This window comes from Alosa alosa, chromosome 24, assembly GCF_017589495.1.
Source record: "Alosa alosa isolate M-15738 ecotype Scorff River chromosome 24, AALO_Geno_1.1, whole genome shotgun sequence".
Taxonomy (NCBI): Eukaryota; Metazoa; Chordata; class Actinopteri; order Clupeiformes; family Clupeidae; genus Alosa; species Alosa alosa.
In genome coordinates, this window is record NC_063212.1 from 746,710 (window position 1) to 766,696 (window position 19,987).

Here is a 19,987-nt window from a genome sequence, read left to right on the forward strand (position 1 = left end):
ATGAGAAGTGTTACCTAATATCAATGTATGGGAAAGTGGAATCTAAACATCCCTGAGTATCTTGAAAACTTGCATGAACATTTTTTTCAGTTTCATTCTTTGAGCTTGTAATAAAACTGGCTGTTTGCGGGAATATTGTTTCCATTTTGACAGAACAAGGACATTTGATCATGTGTGTTAATGAGTCTTACAATTGACTTCACCTGATGTCCCATAAGTAGGGAACTCTTCCACTCTTCTTGTTTCTTCTTGAGTAATGACTAAGATCATTGGTAACTCCAAAATCCCACTACCAAACTACCATTTATGCAATTCATTCTTGCAGGAATATTGACTGTATCTCCAAACAGCTTTATGCCATTCCTAATATCAGAAATATGTGCAATGAGAAACAAAGTGCATCAGTGCTTGTAATGATTATGCGATTAGAAAATTAATACAAAGCCCATTTTAATGTTATTATCATGCTATATTCTCCACAAGGGGGCAATCCTGAGCCATATCAGATGGGGACACTCCTTTTAGATGTGATGTACCTTAGTGTAGGCTTAGGTTTGTGCAGGGTTAGGCCTACATCTTCAGATTCAAATGCATTTCGGAATCATAAATTGTAAAATCGTAAATCAGGTTTCTAGGCCAAGTATACTTGCGTATACAAGGAATTTAGTCTCTGCATTTATCCCATCCTGCATGATGTATGGTGGAACAAAACATGTTTCATAATAGGTAGTTACTTACATATATACACTACTCACAAAACGTTAGGGATATCTGGCTTTCGGGTGAAATTTATGGAAAATGTAAAAAGTTCAAGCTCCAGTGGTATTATATCATGAAAGTAGGGCATTTAAGTAGAAGCATGCAATGGTGATTTCCTCATCTCGAACAATGTTGAAGCAAAAGCCAACAACAGTGGTGCGTATATCACAACAAAAAAAATGACAATGTCTCAATAACTTGTCATGTGACCTTGAGCATCAATTACAGCTTGACAATGACGTCTCTTGCTGTCCACAAGTCGAGTTGTCTGCTGCGGCATTGCATCCCACTCTTCTTGATGTGCGGCCCTCAGATCATTGAGGTTCTGGGGTAGAGTTACGAGCCTCAACACTGCGACTCAACTGATCCCATAGGTTTTCTGTGGAATTCAGTTCTGGAGAAAGTGCAGTCCACTCCATTTGAAGTACCCATCTTCAGCAGCCATTGTCTAATGATGCGACCCCGATGAGGTGGAGCATTGTCGTCCCTGAAGATGAAATTAGGCCTGTGTTGTTCAGGGGCACAATGACTGGATGAATTATGTTATTTAGGAAGTGTGGGCTTGTCTTTGTACCATTCACAAAGTGTAGGGCAGTTCTGTATTGACCTGCACACACTACCACCACCACCACCAAAGGGTCGTCTGGTGACAACAGTGGCTGACAAATAGCGCTCTCATTGGCGTCTCCAACATCGTTGTCGGCCATCATTTCTGCTCAACGTGAATCGATTTTCATCAGAGAACAGCACTGAGGCCCACTGGTCCCTCATTCAGCGTAAATGCAAACCTGGCCCGAAAGCCGAATATCCCCGACTTTCTGTGAGTAGTGTATATGTATGCATTACATTATTTTTAGGCAACCAAGTAGCACAAGCACGTTTAATGTTGCATTTACAAACTTCAACCTGTCTTCAAGGTTAACGTCTTGAAAAAGAGCTTAAGTGGGTATAGTCACCATGGTTTACTTTTCCAAAGATATATTCCAAAAGACTGGCAAGGATGATGGGTATACCTGGCTCAGGTCAGGGATGTGAAGATTTAAGATAATTTACTTATGCAAGCGGTTATTTTGTAGACTGAAATGCAGTACATAGACAGGGTTCCCACTCTAAGTCAATGGTGAATTTCCCTGACTTTCCAGACTAAAAAGCTACATTTCCATGACCTTTAATAGACTAAGAAAAAACAGCTGAACAGACAAAAAACAGCCACAGTATTACAGGAAGCATGTAAATTAACTCAAAAGTAGGCTACTCAGAAAATGTTTCTGATCAATGGCAACTTAATTTTGAATATGCTATATATTCCATGACTTGGCCCAAAACGTGATCAAATCCCAACTTTCCATGTCTGGAGTAGGCTTTTAAAAATTCCATTACCCGTGGGAACCCTGTATAGATATGTTATGTCTGAAATACTCAATAGTATATTGAAAGAGCCCATGCAGTTTCAGTGGCTTGAACAGACGAGCATCTAGAGTTCAATTACCTAAAACAGGCTTACAAAGTCAAATTAACTTTTTTCTGCCTTCAATACTCATATAATTGGTTCCCAGTAAATCAAGAAAAAATGGAATGTAATTAATACACTAGGAATGATTCATTCTCAGGCAAATTTTAAAGTAATTAAAACCATTTTATTATAAAAAAAATTGCATACTACATGTTTGTTACAAATAATTCCAGGTAAAAAAATAAAAACTGGAGGAAAAAAAAGAAAGTAGTATTGAGGAGATTCCTCCACATCTCACCTGTGTTATTGCTGAAACTGGCTACACACATGAACACTCAACACAAACACCTCAGACCTCAGTACAGGGCTTTTTGTCACACTCACACGCGCACACACAAACATCCCTAGCCTGAGGTTGTCTGTTTCAGGGCGCATCGATTCATTGACGGGCAAATGCGCGCAGGTCCACAGACACACACTAGAGCTCTACTCATCATCCTCATCATCATCCTCGTCATCGTCATCCTCATCATCTTCGTCCTCGTCGTCGTCATCCTGAGGCTCTGCCTGTCTGCCAGCCATAGCAGCTGGTTGTGGTCGGCCAGGACCCCTCTTGGCTCCGCCACCCATGCCTGTCTTAGCACGGTATGCTGCAATTTCCTGTGTGTGCAAAATAGACATCCCGGTTACAATATCAACATACTTAACCAGAAGACTTGTGCATGTTAAAAAATAAAATAAAACTCTATTCAATATACATGACTAATGAAGTCTCTCTTGACTCACCTTCTCGTACTTCTCCTTCAGCTTGGCAGCCTTCTGGTCATATGGAGCACGGTCCTTGGCACTCTGCTTGGACCACAGCTCACCCAGTTTCTTGGCAATCTCACCAATGGTCAGACTTGGATTCTCGCCCTTAATATTAGAACGGTGGTCTGAGCAGAAGATGAAGAATGCAGAGCTGTGGTGGACCAACAGAATCTAGGGGTTACTTCACATGATGATTATGATTCACTCTTAAAATACCTTAAATGACAGTGGAATTTTAACCATGAAAACATCATAGCAACATACCACACCACTCTCCCACAGCGTCTGTAATATCTCAATGTGGCCATTTTGAACTGATTTATACTTGTGACCAAATCTGTTTAGCAAATAAATAAAAACGTAAAGGCTTACGGGGGACGTTTGGGTGCATTAGGGTCCTTCTTCTTCTTGCCCCGTTTGCCCATTCCTTTTGGGGGAACATAAGTCGTCATCTCCCGGTCGTAACGGACCTTGTCTGCCTTCGCCATGTCCTCAAATCCTGATCTTATCAGGGGCCGTTAATGACTGAAGGAGAACGAGACATTTAATACACTTAAATCTAACATAAGAGCAATCAGCATTTAAGACCAAATCCAATTCCGGGTGCAACGACTTACCCTCCACCGTTCGGAGCATTTCTTGGAGAACGCGGCGAAGTTGACGGGAACATCCGGAGTTTTTCTCTTATGCTCGTCCCTGCAAGTCTGCACAAAGTAAGCGTACGCAGACGTCTTGCCCTTGGGCTTATTCACGTCTCCTTTGACCATGACTGGAAATCTGATGAAGATAATTAAATATAACTATACAAAACATCAAAGTTTGAAGCACCAGTGTTTGCGTTTAACGATTTTCTAGTATGTGTGCGATTCAGTCTACTAATGTTACCTCAGTTGAACTCACGAAACTACAGGGATTGCGGTTAACGTTAGCTTTCTGAGCTAATACAAGCAAACATACTAAAAATGGTAAATAAACAGACGTTCAATGTATTCGGACATCCTCGCAAGAAATATATGGTGATGAAATTGAGATACAATGGTAATGATTTATCAAAACAACTGATTCGCTAATCCAAGTGACGCATTTACAGTTCATGTTAGCACGTTACCTTAGCTAAATGGTAGCTACCTTCACTGTAGCTAGCTTCTACTTGAAGAACAATGGTCCCTCCATTTTCTTTCCCGCCTAATCCCAACCTAGCCCCATTCCATAGAACGAGCCAACTAGCGCCCTAGCAGAGCAGCTAACGTTAGCTAGCTTCCTCTGTACCCACAGATGGGTAACGTTAACTAACAAATTTAGCTACGACAACATCTAGTTCTGTTTAAATAGCATCCGTGATGTCGCGTTACCTATGGAAGGACTAGAATGACCCAAAAGAAAACTCATGATTTAACTTCCTTTCGAAGTCTAACTTTCCAAGGACCAATAGTCGCCAACGTCAGCTATATTTTTAGCTTAACGCCTTGACACAATGGTAGAAGCTAACCTAACGTAATGTTCACGTCAACATGAGCTATTCAGTCAGTTAACTTCCCATAGTAAATTCATCTCACTTATACATTCGATTGATAAAATACAGAAATTACACAAAACATTATTCCCATTATTTTGTGCATGTTAGTAACGAACCTACCTTTCCAGGCCAAACGATGTAACGTTAACGTTAATAGACTTCAACTCGTTTCTTCTCCTCTACTTCACGTACTGTTTATGTTGTCAGGCGCGCGCCGCGGACCCGCCTTTAGCACACGCCTTGCAGACCCTGCCCCCGCTCGCACTGGTTGGTTACCTTACCAGTCTGTATTGATTCAAATCCCAATCGTCAGCCATCGGCTCTGAACACAAGGGCTTGATTGGTCACCACATATGAGCAATGTTGTCGTTCTTTGTGTAATGATTCTGAAGTAACCCACTGTGAAAATGGTTATATTCCAATGGGCTTCACCCTAAATAGACTGCCCTACACACATCATTGAAAACTCTCAGTGGCATCTGAATGTTATTTGACAGTTTCCCCAGACACACCGGTATCGAAAATAACCTTGAATGAACGATTAAAATCTAGACATGAACTGCATTCACCACTGACAACATCATGGCCACTATTAAACAAAGGATGCCCCTCTGCATGCTTTGAGAAAGAAACGCGTTAATTCAAAGACAGATTGTCTTCATATGAGAATGCCCAAAACCCAGGATGAATTTGAAATTAGGCTGCTCCTCTTTGTGTTACTTAAGATAATGTATACACACATTCACTGAAGTTGTACCAATTGATATAACTTAGTTATTATAATGGTTTGCTTTTGGTGAGGTGCTATTGTATCATTGCAAAACGAACTTCATTTATCAAAGGGGAACAAAGGGAAACCATTCATTTACGTTATAATTATCCATATTAAATAGATAATACAATTATCCAATGCACATGACCAGCACAGGATACAAAATGACTAGTGTAGAACCACGTCCATGCACATTTGTTTCACAATAATTTGTATCAACTGGGTCGGAAGATTAGAAGTCACGTGAGCGGATGTTATGAAGAGTTGCGAGAGAATTTAGCGCGAGGGAAACATAGCTGGATTTCTCCAGGATTTCTCAGATAACAGCAGGGTTGTGTTCTTTTATTCTATTGTGCGACGCAGAACATAACTGCTAAGGAAATGTGTTGTTATGTTTAAATGTACGCTGTCTACAAGTTACATGCAACACATGTCAACACTAGGCTAACCAATGCCTTCAAATTCAAAAGTTAGCTAGGTCGCTAGTGCATTCGCTGCGATGGCTGAATAATAATGCTGTTTTCTTGGGAAAAGGGATGGATATATTTCTGAGGCATTTCTCAGAGAAGAGTCGAGTGGTACGTGTGGGTCCAGGATCTTGCCATTAAAATGCAATTAAATGTCTCCTTATCCTGCAGTAATATTGCAAGGGACTGAATATTGATTTAACTTTATGGATCAGTCTCCAGAAAGTTCACACAATGCCTACCGTACTGTCTTCCAAGGCCGATTTAGGCGTTATGCGTTAAAACGACACTAAACACCTGTAACATTTACTATCTACATTTTATTGTCATAGTGAATCGTTCCCTCTAATGCATGCGATTAATGCTCTTCTTTTCAGGAGCAGACCTGGCTGAGCGAGCTGTTCTGTAGTGTAAGGGACAGGCTTCTCCCGGTGCTCAGCGAAGGGATGGTTGTTGATGAAGTGGCCCTCGCAGTTGTATCGCGCCTGCAGGGCTGCTTTTCGGTCGATTCACTTCCCCTTAGCTTCAGGTAGGTTGTTATTGCATACGTGTAGCCTAGAAATCTAGACGCGCCCCTAGCGGCAGCAAATTAAATTTGCTGCCAGGGCTAGCATTCGTGGGCATTCATCAGCTTCTCCGACGAGAAAAAGCACTGTTATAATGACTACAAAAGTTCCGGTACACATTACATGATCAGTTAAATATCAGTTCCTGCGTCGCAACATACTGTAAAGTGTGATGCAGTCTACATGAGAGCCAATTGTTTACCTTTAATTAAATCAGTTTACACACAAATAAACACAGTGTGTGTGTATGTACATTGTACACTGATTAAATATGTGTTTTACTGTACATGTTCAGTTCAGTTGTATTTCTGTGCATATTCTGCAGGTGTGTTTGTGTGTCGGAGCTCTTCTCCAGGCAGCGGTCCCCTTGCTTCAGCAGTCTCGCTATGAGCACTAGTCAGCACAGAGAACTGATCCGGGAGACAGAGCAGGCTCTGCCCAGTCACAGAGCCCTCCCCCGTGCCAACCTGCTGCTTATTGGCTGCCTGAGTACAGGGATGGAGGGCTGGAGGGTGTCTGACTCCAGCGGGAGTGTGCACTGTGAGGTGAGCTCTCTCTCTCTCTCTCTCTCTCTCTCTCTCTCACACACACACACACACACATTATTAGGTTTACACAGTATTCAACCCCCTGCTCCGTCTGTCCCCAGTTGCTGTACCCAGACCCCTTGTGGATCAACCAACCCATGCTGTTTCCTTCTTGGAACTTCATTCCCATAAATACACCAGGAAAGGTAGGCCAGGAGGCAGGTTACCTGGAACTGATTGCCTCTCCTATCCATCTCACACCTGATGCAGTCACTTTTGATCCCGGAGGGTCACTTCCAGAATCGCTGGGGGTCAAGGAAGCTGTCAGACGGATGAGAGAGAAGTGAGTTATGAGGAACAGGCAATGGATGATGGGAAGAGAATCTCCATTATTATTATTATTATTATTATTATTATTATTATTATTATTATTATTAACTACCTTCCCAGACTGTTCACTGCTCACAAACATTCTAGGAAACCTCAAGGCAAACAGAAAAATATGTGAACATATGCCAAAATGAAAAGATGTTATGCAGATGTGCAAATAAGGTGTCTGTCTGTCCTGTCCTGCCTTTTCCCAGTCCCTTCAGACTCCTCTGTACTCCTGAAATCTCCAGTCTTCATCAGACTGATCTTCTCTCTCACCATCCTGACTCTATAATGTCTTTCTTCATCCTCGCTTAAAACGCTTTGTTTGGGAATTGCTTTCCTCCCCACATCATCCTTCTCTGTTCTCTGGGTGCGTTTGTCCTAGGCGACCAGGGAAGGAGCTCTTGTGTGTGAATGGGGAGGTGTGTGCAGTGAGCCCTCTTTTGGTCATCGCAGGGAAGCGTTTCTTCAGTTTCAGTCTGAGAGAGAGGGATTACACTGTGCCCATACTGGTCATGGTAAGTCAATAAAGGTTTATGGATGTGTGATGGATGGATGGATGGATGGATGGATGGATGGATAGATAGATAGATAGATAGATAGATAGATAGATAAATAGATAGATAAAAAGATTCATTGATTGATAAAAGGGCTGCTCAATTATGGCAAAAATCATAATCAGGATTATTTGTCAATATGGCAAAATAATAATTTGTATCTTGGTTATGTTAGATATCATAATCTTTGGAAGGCATTAAAATTCCATTTGGATTTATTGCACAGCCCTAACATAAATAAAGAGAAAGGAATATTTCATTGAACTTGAACTTGACTTTAAGTTATCTTTTGTGTGTAGGTGTGCCTGTGATGAGTAGATATATATATAAAATAGAAAGAACTAAACCATCACTGCGAACAACACTATTGCTTTTAAGACTTTTGGGATTTTTCTGCTGTGTTTTGCTTTGCTTGTGTTTGCGTCCTAGTGATGACCATCCTGATGTGTTCCCCCTCCCCAGGACTCCAGGTACGTGTTCTGGCGCTCGTGTGTGTGTGTGGGCCGCCGAGTGTGTGTGCGGGCGCTACGCGTGTGCTCTCTTCGAGGTTGGGTGGGCCAGAGGGTCCTGTCCGTCACGCCACAGTCCCGCCTCCTGGCTCCCGCTCTCCCAGATCAGCAGCCTGGGACCACAGCTTTGGTAGACGAAGTGGAGACGGATCAAAGTGTTCCGCACAGTCCGCAGGAGTCCTGCACAGACATCCAGACAGCCCACACAGACGCGCAGGCGTCATGTGCAGATGTGGAGACAAACGCAGCACAGAGGGAAGAGTGCGCCAGTGGTGCGTCTTCTGCTACTCACGCAGCCTGTGCCGTGAAAATCAAACACTCCAAAATCATCAGCTACAAGGTGAGAGGCACACAGAGGAAGGACAGGGAAAGGAGATTTATCCACTTGGTTTTATCAGAGTTCCCACGGGTCATGGCATTTCTGGAATACCCTGGGATTTTGATAAAGTCTAGACATAGAAAGTCAGGGAATTTGATCGTGTCTGGGGGAAAGTCAGGGATTATCAGGGAGTTTTGTTTAAAATGTACTAATACATAGTGAGAAACGTAATTTCGATCTCTTTGTAAACATGTTTACAATTGAAATTAAAGTTTACTTGAAATCTTTGGTCGGTGAAGTAATTTCAATGTGCCATTCATTATATAGTAGGTCATGGAAAATCAGGGTTTTCTTGTCAGGGAAAAAAGTACTGTAATCTTGGCCTGTCATACATACATAGAATCTACACGTCAGTTTTTCTGATGCCTCTGCTGCCACAGGGATACAGGCCTGAGTGTTTTAACTAGCTTGCTTCAGTATTTACATGAAATATGCTTGTTAATGAATTGATATTTTTTTATATAATCTCTTTGGTGGCTGTATTTTGTCAACTATCTGGGCCTATATAGCATACAGAATTGTAATTCTAAATGCTCTCTCTCTCTCTCTCTCTCTCTCTCTCTCTCTCTCTCTCTCTCTCTCTCTCTCTCTCTCTCTCTATATTAGGGCGTAATCACAGCTGTGACCGACCAGGAGGCCGGACTATACGTGATTGACGGAAAGGTGGGTCTCTGCCTGGCCTACCAGCCGCTGCGTTGGAACAGTGGCCTGCGTCCAGGTGCAGAGGTGGAACTTCAGCATGTCCACTTCCTCTTCCGGCCCTCACCACACTGCTTGCCCACAATGCTCTGTGCCTGCCTGCGTACCAGTGTGCGGGTGACTGCCTTTAGCCTTGTGGCGCCAGACAGTTCTGCCCCTTCCTCGTCACATGATGCTCTGCCTCGCTTCCTATTGGAGAGAAACCTGGGCGTGTCTGAATACCTTTGGCTTCACTACTACTCAACTGCACTGCAGCAGAGGTGTGTGTGTGTGTGTGTGTGTGTGTCTGTCTGTAAGGCTGTGCATGGATAATCAACTATTGTTTGCATCACAAAAATGTAAATGCTCTATTCATCAATGTAGTTACGACATGTGGTATATGCACATACTTTAGCAAATGCACACTTCATAAAATTACATAATGTGTGCAGAGGATAGGCAACTATAGTGATTGCAGTATACACATTCACAAGAAAAAATTTATTGTGTTTCTGATATATTTCCCTTTTTGCTGTAACCTTACTGTTTACCTACCTCTGCAAATAATTACATAACTTTACGGACAGTCAAATATTTGACAGTTCTGAGAGACATGTTTATATTTGATGCTGCCAGTTTGTATGCGAGTGTTTACCTGCACCTCTGTGGTAGTATGCTGGGGTGTGGTGTCAATTACACTAGATTGTTGGTTATTGAATATAATTTGGTATTCAGCAAAATGTTGTTGATATTTGAGGTCAGGATCAAATGATAGCCCTCCCTCCCTCTTCCTCACACCAGAGCACACAGAGCACACACTGACCGGACAGCTGAAGGACCATGACAAGCATTTGGCTGAATCCAAACAGTGTGTTAGAGGTCAGATTAGAATGTGTTCCTATCCTAAGAGCCTGTCATTCTCCTTCTCTACCAGGCTGTGCCCTCGCTGGGTGTGTGAGGCACGCGTGTGTGTTGTTGCCTCTCGGCTCCTGGAATGTGTGTGTGTGTGTGAGCAGGACCGGAAGCCACGTGACATCTACAGAGAAATGCTGAAGGAGCCACACCTCTGTCCACTGAGTGAGGTAGCACACACACACACACACACACACACACACACACACACACACACACACACACACACACACCCTTTCTGCATATGGGACATTGGAAAACACACTCTCATTCCATAATGATACATGAATGATCAGATTCTCATTCTCCCTCTCTCTCTCTAGTATAGAGTGTGTGGTGTGGGCTGTGAAGTGCCCTCCATCTCAAAGCTGTGTGAATGGCTGACCGAGGAGTGCTGGTCATCCCTATCCCTCTCCAGTCTCCTGCCCGCGTCCGCGGTGGCTCTGACCCGTGCTGAGCTGAACCCGCTCCTCAGCTGGTCCTTCAGGACCTGGTCTGTGCAGGAGCAGCCCAAGCTGGCTCTGCTGATGGGGATGCTGGAGAGCAGTCCGAGTGCGGCCACCCTCCAGCTGCGTGACCGGACCGGGGCCCTGGACTGTGTGCTGGTGGAGTCCACGGCTGAGGCGGGCAGCCAACGGCCAGCAGACAACACGGCATGGCTAGGTAACATTCAAAACACACACACACATACTCACACAAATACACACACACACACACACACACACACACACACACACACACACACACAGATGTGCGCACACACTCAGACACACACATACACAAACAAACACTCAAGGTATTGTTTCAACCTGAAGTGTTAATAAACAACTCATACACACTGTCACACTCTCGCTTGCTTTATTTGGGCCCGTATTCACAGTAAGGAAAAATGACAACTCCTAAGCTAAGAGTGAGTCTTCGTTGCTATGGATGACATCATTACTCATGCACAAGCTTGACTGAAGTGACCACCTTGATTGGCTGATGATTGTAACTCGGGAATGATTCCTAACACCTCCCTTACGATGATGAGTGACAGGTGACAGGTCTGAGAATGCGTGCGCTACACAAGTAGTGCGAAGGACGGAAGATGATGAATAACTGAATAAATAGCCTAAATGAATAAAGAGTAAGGCAAAACAAATAGCCTAATGAAACATATGGGTCGATGCAGTATCTTTGCAACTTTTTTAAATTAATCTGTCACCGGTGTTGATGAGAATCTGTTGATTCTCAATGAAATGTTACATGTTGAGTAGTTTTGGTTGTTGTTGGTGCCATTATTGCATCCCTTAGTAATGCCTATAATGCACAATTGTTCCCTCGCGATTGGAAGCTTCTGTAGCGTATGTGCATGTCAAAACATTGCGATGTGAACAAAAAGCAGTTTGTGAATAGGTCTTGGTGACTTAGGAGTCCTCTCGACTTCTTTTAAAGGGACACCAGGCAAGCCTGATGCTTTTTCTCTAAGAAACTCCCCCTTCGCTTGGTCTGAAGCTCTTTTCCTTTTCTTTGCATCTTCCGTCAAGGGTTTTCGCTGCTTCTTCACGGCTCAGCCATTATACACATGTTTGCAACAATCTCTAGCTGCCGTTAGCCTGCCTCTGTGCTGTAAACTGATCCTGCTTCGGTTGGCAGGTAGGATACACCGAACTTGCAAGTGGGATATTCTTCCTACAGGCAGTAGGGGCGGGCGAGAGAGCCTTCATTCACCCCGTAATGAGTCATTTAACCATATAGCGACTTACGAAGATGATTAATTAACACGAAAACGTTGCCTGGTGTCCCTTTAAGCTGTCCCAGACTTAGGTGCTAAAAGTGCTTTGTGAATTACTCTTGGTCAAAAAAAAAAGAGTGACACGCCCATTATTTTAGGAGTTTCTCCTAAATTCGCCAGTTAGGAGCTACTTTTAGCCTTAAAATTCTTTGTGAACACGGGCCCTGAAGTATACAGCATGCATATGCAAAGTACACTGTGTGTGTGATTTACAGGTTGTTTGGTGTGTATCCGGCGCTGTACTCTAGTAGCTGAGAGATTCCTGAAGTCTAATTTTCCATCTTGGAAGCACCTAAAGGAGGAGAAGTATATCACTAACAAGCACTGCAGGTATACAGTAAACACTCACACCAGTCGCGGAGCAATGGGTGAGCCTGGTGGCGACCAGGCCTACCCAGACTGACAGCTGGATATTTATTGATATTTTAGGCTATGTTTTCGATTGTAACCCCTTGTCATTGAATTCTGTTATTAGTCATGATGCAATAATGGGCAGATAATTCTCTTTCCGTGTCCAATGGCATTCAGACCCGCTTGTTTTTCTCCATATGTTATTCAGAGATAAAACACAGTGTAAAGTTCTCAAACTTTTTAATGACCACCGTCAAATGCACCGTACACTCACTCATGAACCACACAACATCAACATCCAGTTCCAACACAATAAAAGTCCATAGGTTTTTTCATAGGAAATACACACAAAAAATACACATAACACATTATATTTCACAGTTAACACAGACACACATAGACACATTGCATTTGCATCTGCATAATTTTGCAACATTTGCAGCCTAACGATAGTATTGCACCCCTGACCAGGCATTTTTTAGATCGCTAAAATATAGCCCTTAGAGTTATGCTTTATATATGTATGGCTTTTGTTTATTTTGATTATTCATATTTAACATGGCGTTGATATTATTGTTATTATTACTATTTTGCTTATCAACTTTTTAAAACTGTTCATTTTAAGTATTATAATGTTCATATTCTGTAAGTCGCTTTGAACAGAAGTGCTAAGTCCAATCACCATGAGCACTGAATAATCCCATGTGGTGAGGCGGTGGTTAGCTTCTCTGGCCCACCTAGATTGAACCCAGGCCCACTATCAGACACTTTCTGGATCTGCCACTGACTCACACTGCATTGTGTAATTCTTATGTGTTTTTATTACCAAACATGTAATATAGCATTCATAAATATGTGTTGTTTAGTGTTACAATGACCAACAAATCGAGGAATTCTCACAAGCTTAGTCTGAGTCCCTTATATCTACACAGAGCGGGGAAGCCAAAGTGAGAGAGAAGTGTTGAGTTGGTTGCAATCTGCTATCTCACCGCTTGGTGACATTTTCACACAGGATAGCTTTAACCTGGCTAATGTTTCTTCGTCATGTGTGAATCTTGAGTCCTGGCATAGTGTTGAACATACACTGTAGTGCTCTGAGAAGATGTGTATGTTTGGTGACATATGCTTTTTCAATAAACTGAAGCCTCCACGCTGAGAAATGGTTGTGTGTATCTTCTGTCAGGGTGTATGTGCAGGTGTGTGTGAGCGACCTGCACATCCTCAGTCCCTCTACTGCCATGAGCCTCCTGTTACAGGAGCGAGAGAACCAACCAATGAGAGAGAAAGCGACAAATGAGGAGCGGAGGTCAGAGCCTGGGAGAAGAGAAAGTGAGGGAGCGAGAGAGGAAATGACCGCAGAGGAGGGTCCATCTCAGCCTGGATGTGGGACAAGCGAGGGAGAAAAGAAGAATCCAATCAAGGAAAGGGCCTCGGAGGACAGCAGGGGTGGAGCGAGAGAGAAAGACACAGCGGAGGGAGGGAAGAGAAGCGGAAAGAGGATGAGAGAAGAAGAGGAGGAAGAATGCAGCTCAGGGAGAGACGGAATGGAACAGGCAGAGAAGAGTGGAGGAGGTGACAGCAAGAGACAGAAGACGGGTGCTCAGGTCAACTCCACGGCCGCTACAGAGCCAGGGCTAATGGGAAGGGAGGCAGGGCCGACGTCTGACCCCTGTGTGTCACTCACCGTGTGTGTGGAGACCAAACAGGGTGTGGCGCTGCGCAACCAACAGCTGTCGTCAGGGGCGACGCCGGGCCTGTCGCTGAGTTTTGTCGCCACGGTGACGTGTTTGGGAAGAGCACAGGGGTGGGAGAGCGACCCCAGAAACAGCCCGCTGCAGGAGAGAGAGTACGAGACGCCACACACACAGGTACGGAGGCCTGTCGCCCCTCCCATCAGACATCTCTTTTACTCCTCTCTTCCCTCTTCCCTCTCTTTAATCTCTAGCCATTTCTCCTTCTTGTTCTCTCTTTACGGCATGTTTTAGCTCATGGACATTTCATTTCAAGCGTTGTGCCCTTGTTGTGCAATATAAACTTGGTAAGTATTTTTTCTTAACTCTGATTTATCTCCTTTCCATGGTCTTCTTTCCATCCCTCTCTCTCTCTCTCTTTCTTTCAGCTTGATTTGCAGTTCATCAGCTCTGCTGTCAGATGGTTTCCTCTGTTGCATCCTGGGTCTGTGTATCGACTCGTCGCCCTACACACAGAGGTACACACACACACAAACACACACACACACACACACACTTGCTAAGTTGATGTACATACCCATAATATACACAACACCAACAGTCATAAACTGATCAGAAATGGGTACAAATCCTTTTTGGCCTAATCTTATTGGCTGCCTGTTGCTTTAAAGATGATGTACGGTAGAATGAAAAAAGCGTTTACATTGGGTGCACGGCCACAAACCAGAACCACAAACATGGCTGTTTCCTTCATATGCAGATCTTGGACTTTGAAATGATCACTAAAAAACAGGCAATCTGTACAAAGACAAACTGTGGGGCAAATCATCTCTCTGACCACCGCCCCCTCCACATTTGACCTTACCGCTTTTTCCACATTTGACCTTACCAAATTATCCATGTGGGTGCAAGATGACCATGAGGGGGTGCTAGATATCTGCTAAAATTGGCCATTTCATTCCCCAGTCTAATTATAGGGTTGCAAATAGGCATGTGGATATATTTTTGACAGACCAAAGTTGCCTTCTATGTTAACATCAGGGAACAAGGTAAAATATTGTGTCCATCTATTCTGTGTCCTCACTAATTAGACACAAATGCCCTTCCTGTCCTCCTCTGTTCTCCTCCTATCTCTTCTTTCTTCTTTTTCTCTTTCTCCTGGCTGCGTCCCCTCTCTCGCTCAGGATGTTGCTGTGTTCAGTGTGAAGACTGAAAGGTTCAAGGGGGGAGTGAAAAGCCACGGCAACCCCTCTCTCGTGGTCCAGCCTCGCTGGCGCGTCCACACACTGGCCATCTCTCCACTGACCACACAGGTGACACACACACACACACACACACATCCAAACAGATCTGGTCTGAATGCAGTGAGATAAGAAGACACAGCACACACACAGATACTGTGTCATTGAAGAAAAATCAATGATGGAATGTGTCATGTTAGTTAAATATCGTAGATAACTTTGAAATGTGGGTTTGTAACCTTGCTGTGTGTGTGTGTGTGTGTGTCTGCTTACTCACTCCTTTAGATTAGTCCATCACAAGCACAAAACATTAAAACTATATCTCAGGTGCTACAAAACAGGTAAGACATTCACCCACATTCTCCGAAATATTTGGCTGTTCATAAACCGACCGTTATGTGACACTGTTGATACTTTCAAGTAATTGCATACTCTCTCCAGTTCCTGTCCAGATATTGTGTCCTTTTATGGCATTATATCTCAGCGAATCATGCTGGCGGAAGAACAGGGAAAGGCCCCCGTCATCCCATCACTGATCAAGGATAAAGGTAGAAATCTTTATCTTGTGATACATAATGCCCTTAATGACTAGGTCCAGTTTGTGTATGTGAGAGATCTAATGACTTACTGTGTGTGTGTGTGTGTGCAGATGTATGTGTAGAGACAGACCTCAGGTTTCGGCTGACAGTAGAAGATGCAGAAGCATCAGGTCAGAGTATCCAGGTCTATCTGGACCTATCCCACAATCCCTTCATCCCCGGCCTGATCTCTGGGGCAACCGTGGTGCTCCACTCCTTCCACCGCTCAGTGTCCAGGTGCCCATTGCACATGTCAATTTCTCACCATTTCGTGGGCTATTCCATGGCTTTACACCACATTTACTGGCTAGTTGTGTCTAAAGTATGTGTGTGTGTGTGCGCGCATGTGTGTGTGTTTGTGTTTGCATGTTCCAGGAAGGGTAACGTTTACTGCCGCTTTCTGCCTGTTAGTTGTGTGACGGTCACTGGTCTGGGGTCAGCAGATTCAGAGTGAGTTTGTCTAGATCCTCTCTTGCTCCCTCCATTCCTTTTGATTGGGGAAGATCCATTGATAGCTACATCAATAGAGAGTTCTTTTCCATCTTTAATTGTTTCTTCTGTTTTTGTCTCCAGCTCAGCGCGGCACTGCCTGCCCCCTCCCATGATGCTCCTGGGGGAGTGGGTGCGCCCTGAAGAGAGGCAGCGTTGCATGCTGGGTCGGCTCAAAGTGCACGTGACCTGCGTGTTACACCTTAAGATGCAGTGGACTTGCTCTCTGTGTGGGAGCATTTACAAACAGGTGTGTGTGTGGGCTGGAAAGTCTATTTAAGTCTTATTTGAGTCTGTTTGTTCTAATTTAGTTTTATTGTAGTGTATATTAGTCTATTTTAGTCTTATTTGGTCTTATTTTAGTCAAAGCCAAAAAAGCATGTAAATTTGCCATAGTACTGTAGTGTATTTACATACACTTGTGCAGTGCCCGTTCAAAACATGCTATTCCTGTAGAAAACCCGTAGCCCAATTGCAATCTCGCAGGTAAGCCTGCTTTAAAAATAGGATTACAGTAGAGAAAACATCATTCCAGCAAAGAATTCAATAGTCAGGTTATAAAAAGTGTGCAATAAGCAGAATTTAAACATTACTGCATTTGAGATTTTCTACAGATCAAGCCCGTGCATACCCCTGTGGGTTGGCGTGTCGTTGCAAAATCTGAGGAATAATTTTATACAAGCAGCAAACCGCATTCAGAAGCAGTCTTTACATTGTTGAGGTCAGACCTGATAATCATCCAAACATCTTAGCCCAGGCTGCTGGACACCGCACTCCCTTCTATGGACTTCTACCCGTGTGCACTGATTCAGTGCTGCGCCGTGTGAGAGGGGGAGTGGCTAGAGTGGCAAAATCAACAAAAGCCAATGTGTGCTTCTTTTAACATCAAACTTGGCACCGCACTCACTGGTGGTCGCAGCAAGACACCTGCCAAATTTGAGATCAAGTCTTTTGAAATCGGTTGGAAAAAATGGAAATACACACAGATAGATAGACGTTCCCGTCATTAACAGATAGATGAGTATCTGTAGTACTTTTACAGAAAAACAAAAACATGGAATGGTCAGTTTGGTGTTTATATTTTGACCTTTCTTTTCCATTCTCCATCACAGAGTGGATGCAGCCGGACATTCCCCTCATGTGACTCCAGCAGTGCAGTGTTCCAGGCCGAGGCCAAGTGAGTGCTCTTGTGTCTGCTTAATGGTACTTCTAAACAGTTAGGACTTACTCATGAGATGGACATTACCTCCACAATTAAAGCTCAGACAGAACAACATAAATCAGCCAGTTTTAAAATAAAAAAAAACCTGCACTTCTACCTCCACCTAGAGCCTGTTATTTGTTTTGCAAAAATCCACAGCTCCCGGTTCTTCTGGTCCAATCAGAGCAGGGCTGTGTGAGATCTGACTGTCAATCACAGTCTGGTGTAGTCTGATGCGCACAGATGAGCACAAACTCGATGAGAGGGTGCTCGGTGGTGCTCAACATTTTGTCCCCTCAATCTGTCAGACTTGCCAACTGCAGCTTTAATTGATTTGAATTGAATCAGACATTGGTAACTGGTGTGTGTGTGTGTGTGTGTGTTTCGTGTGCGTGTGCGTGTGACCATCTGAACGTGTCTGTGTATTTGTGTGTGTGTCGGTAGAGTGGCTGCAGAGGACGGCACTGGTGAGGCTCACGTTTGGTTCCTCTCTGAGATGGTTCCTACCCTGCTGTTGCTAGGAGCAACTGAGTGGGAGGGACTTCAGTGGCGTGTGCGGGTCCGAGGTCTTGTTCGTGTGTATGCCCGAGGCTGGGACATGGTGAGCACTACACTACTGCTGCATTATGGCGTGTAATCAGCAGGTTCTTAGATTTCGCACTCTGAACACATTAAGAGCCAGACTAATGTAATAATAAATTAATAATGCTGTGTGTGTGTGTGTGTGTGTGTGTGTGTGTGTGTGTGTGTGTGTGTGTGTTCAGTAAAGCAGTATTCTCGTGGATTTGATGTAATGATAGACAATAGGTGCGTGGAGACACCTGTCATAAGGATCTGTGTATCTGCTTAATGTACACTGTGAACTCATCAACAGCTGGACTATTGTATATGACATGGTAAACACTACAGTGATGTAGTTTACTGCTAACATATGCAGCAAGAAAAAGTGCATGTAAAAGCATGATGTAAAGCTGTCCACAGTATCTACTTCTTGTCTCTGATTAAGCACTCTGAACACTAATAATCTGTGTGTGTGTGTGTGTGTAGGTCAGTGATATGAATGCGGAGGACCCTCTCGTGCGGTACCTGTGTATGTTGTGTTCCAGTAGCAGCGTTTGTCGGGAGCTCAACGTCACCTGCCAGCTACGTGCTCAGAAGCAAGGTAAAGCACACACACTGTTACACACATACACAACTATGTACACACACACACTCAAACACTAGCACATTTCCACATTCACATGAGAACCCACACACTCATGCCCACACGGATACAAACAGACACACACACACAAACACACACACACGTACACACACACACTCACACTACTCTTTATGCAAGTGATCTAGTTGGACGTGTGTGAGTGTTTACACACTGATGGGGTTTGGTGTGTTTGGTGTTTGGTGTGCAGAGGCGCCCCAGATGAGGAGGATGAAGCGAGGAGAGAGAGAGTTCCTGTCTAAATTCCCCTCCCCACTTCAGCTGACCTGCACACACACCTCGCCACTGCCGCACACACTCTGAGGTGTGTGTGTGTGTGTGTGTGTGATTTTGTTTTTTCTTGTTTATATTGCATATCTTGTTTGTTCTAGTATGGCTTGTACAAAGTTTATTTGAATGTTAAATTCAGCAGTTCATGACTTTAGGAGGCGGAGGGGTGTCAATAAGTGTAAAAAGGTCTTGTTCATAAGTGCAATATTTGCAATTAAAAATATCTTTCCTAACATTGAAGACCCGTTGTTTCTATTGTGTTGTGAGTTTATCAAGGGAGCAACCACATCTCAACCCAACAGTCAGCACAGCAGCTAGCTACTACTCTGTGTGTGTGTGTCTGTCTGCCTGCATGTGTGTGTATCTTCACCTCTGCTGTTGACCTGACTTGACTCCTTGGCAGCGTGCTGCTCCATGGCCTGAAGCTTTTTATCTCATCCTGCCATGGAGTGCAGTGCAGTGATGAGGGCCGCAGCCTCCTCCTCCTCTTCTGAAACACTGCAGTTTACAATAGAGACGGATGAAGGTGAAGGTAACACAGGTAGCCGCCTTCCATCTCTCATCATCTCATTTGTGGGCTGAATTGCATGACCCCTCCCCCCTTAGGCTGCTTGCTGGTGATGTCTACTGTCAGTTGTCTCACCTTTCATCACAAAGGCTCTTGGTGAAAAGGTGCAATAAACAGCACTGCATGGATTATTTTGAAGCCTGAGGCCAGGGCAGATAAAGCTGAACTCCGACCTTCATCCCGTGCCACATACCTTTTCCTGTCTCCTCAAACCAGAAAGAAAAAAAAAATGTCTGCCCCCTCATGGCCTAAGATGACCTCGCTGTCTATCTCCCTATAAGCTCAGCCCAGTGGCCCATGGGGTTCTGTTGTGGCCTCTGTC

At 44.0% G+C, this 19,987-nt stretch overlaps 1 protein-coding gene and 1 pseudogene across 1 annotated transcript; one reads left to right on the forward strand and one right to left on the reverse strand.

The window, feature by feature from the left end:
* Positions 1-2,374: 2,374 nt before the first annotated feature.
* On the reverse strand, positions 2,375-4,777 carry LOC125289179 (annotated as a pseudogene).
* Positions 4,778-5,557: 780 nt separating this feature from the next.
* Positions 5,558-19,294, forward strand: ctc1 (CTS telomere maintenance complex component 1). Its single transcript, XM_048236730.1, has 22 exons — positions 5,558-5,888; positions 6,155-6,306; positions 6,669-6,888; positions 6,993-7,213; positions 7,628-7,760; positions 8,262-8,648; positions 9,294-9,646; positions 10,300-10,447; positions 10,601-10,940; positions 12,270-12,384; positions 13,589-14,273; positions 14,525-14,614; positions 15,281-15,409; positions 15,623-15,678; positions 15,779-15,885; positions 15,987-16,152; positions 16,291-16,365; positions 16,489-16,654; positions 17,517-17,581; positions 18,050-18,206; positions 18,653-18,767; positions 19,018-19,294. The coding sequence occupies exons 1-22, from the start codon at positions 5,847-5,849 to the stop codon at positions 19,128-19,130; spliced, it is 4,035 nt and encodes a 1,344-aa protein (XP_048092687.1). The 5' UTR covers positions 5,558-5,846; the 3' UTR covers positions 19,131-19,294.
* The last annotated feature ends 693 nt before the right edge of the window (positions 19,295-19,987 follow it).

Excerpts from the sequence above, each read along its gene's own strand:
- ctc1 (XM_048236730.1), top strand. The coding sequence starts at position 5,847 with ATGGATATATTTCTGAGGCATTTCTCAGAGAAGAGTCGAGTG. Across the intron at positions 6,307-6,668 it reads TCACTTCCCCTTAGCTTCAG|GTGTGTTTGTGTGTCGGAGC; the intron begins GTAGGTTGTTAT and ends CATATTCTGCAG. Across the intron at positions 7,761-8,261 it reads CTGTGCCCATACTGGTCATG|GACTCCAGGTACGTGTTCTG; the intron begins GTAAGTCAATAA and ends CCCCCTCCCCAG.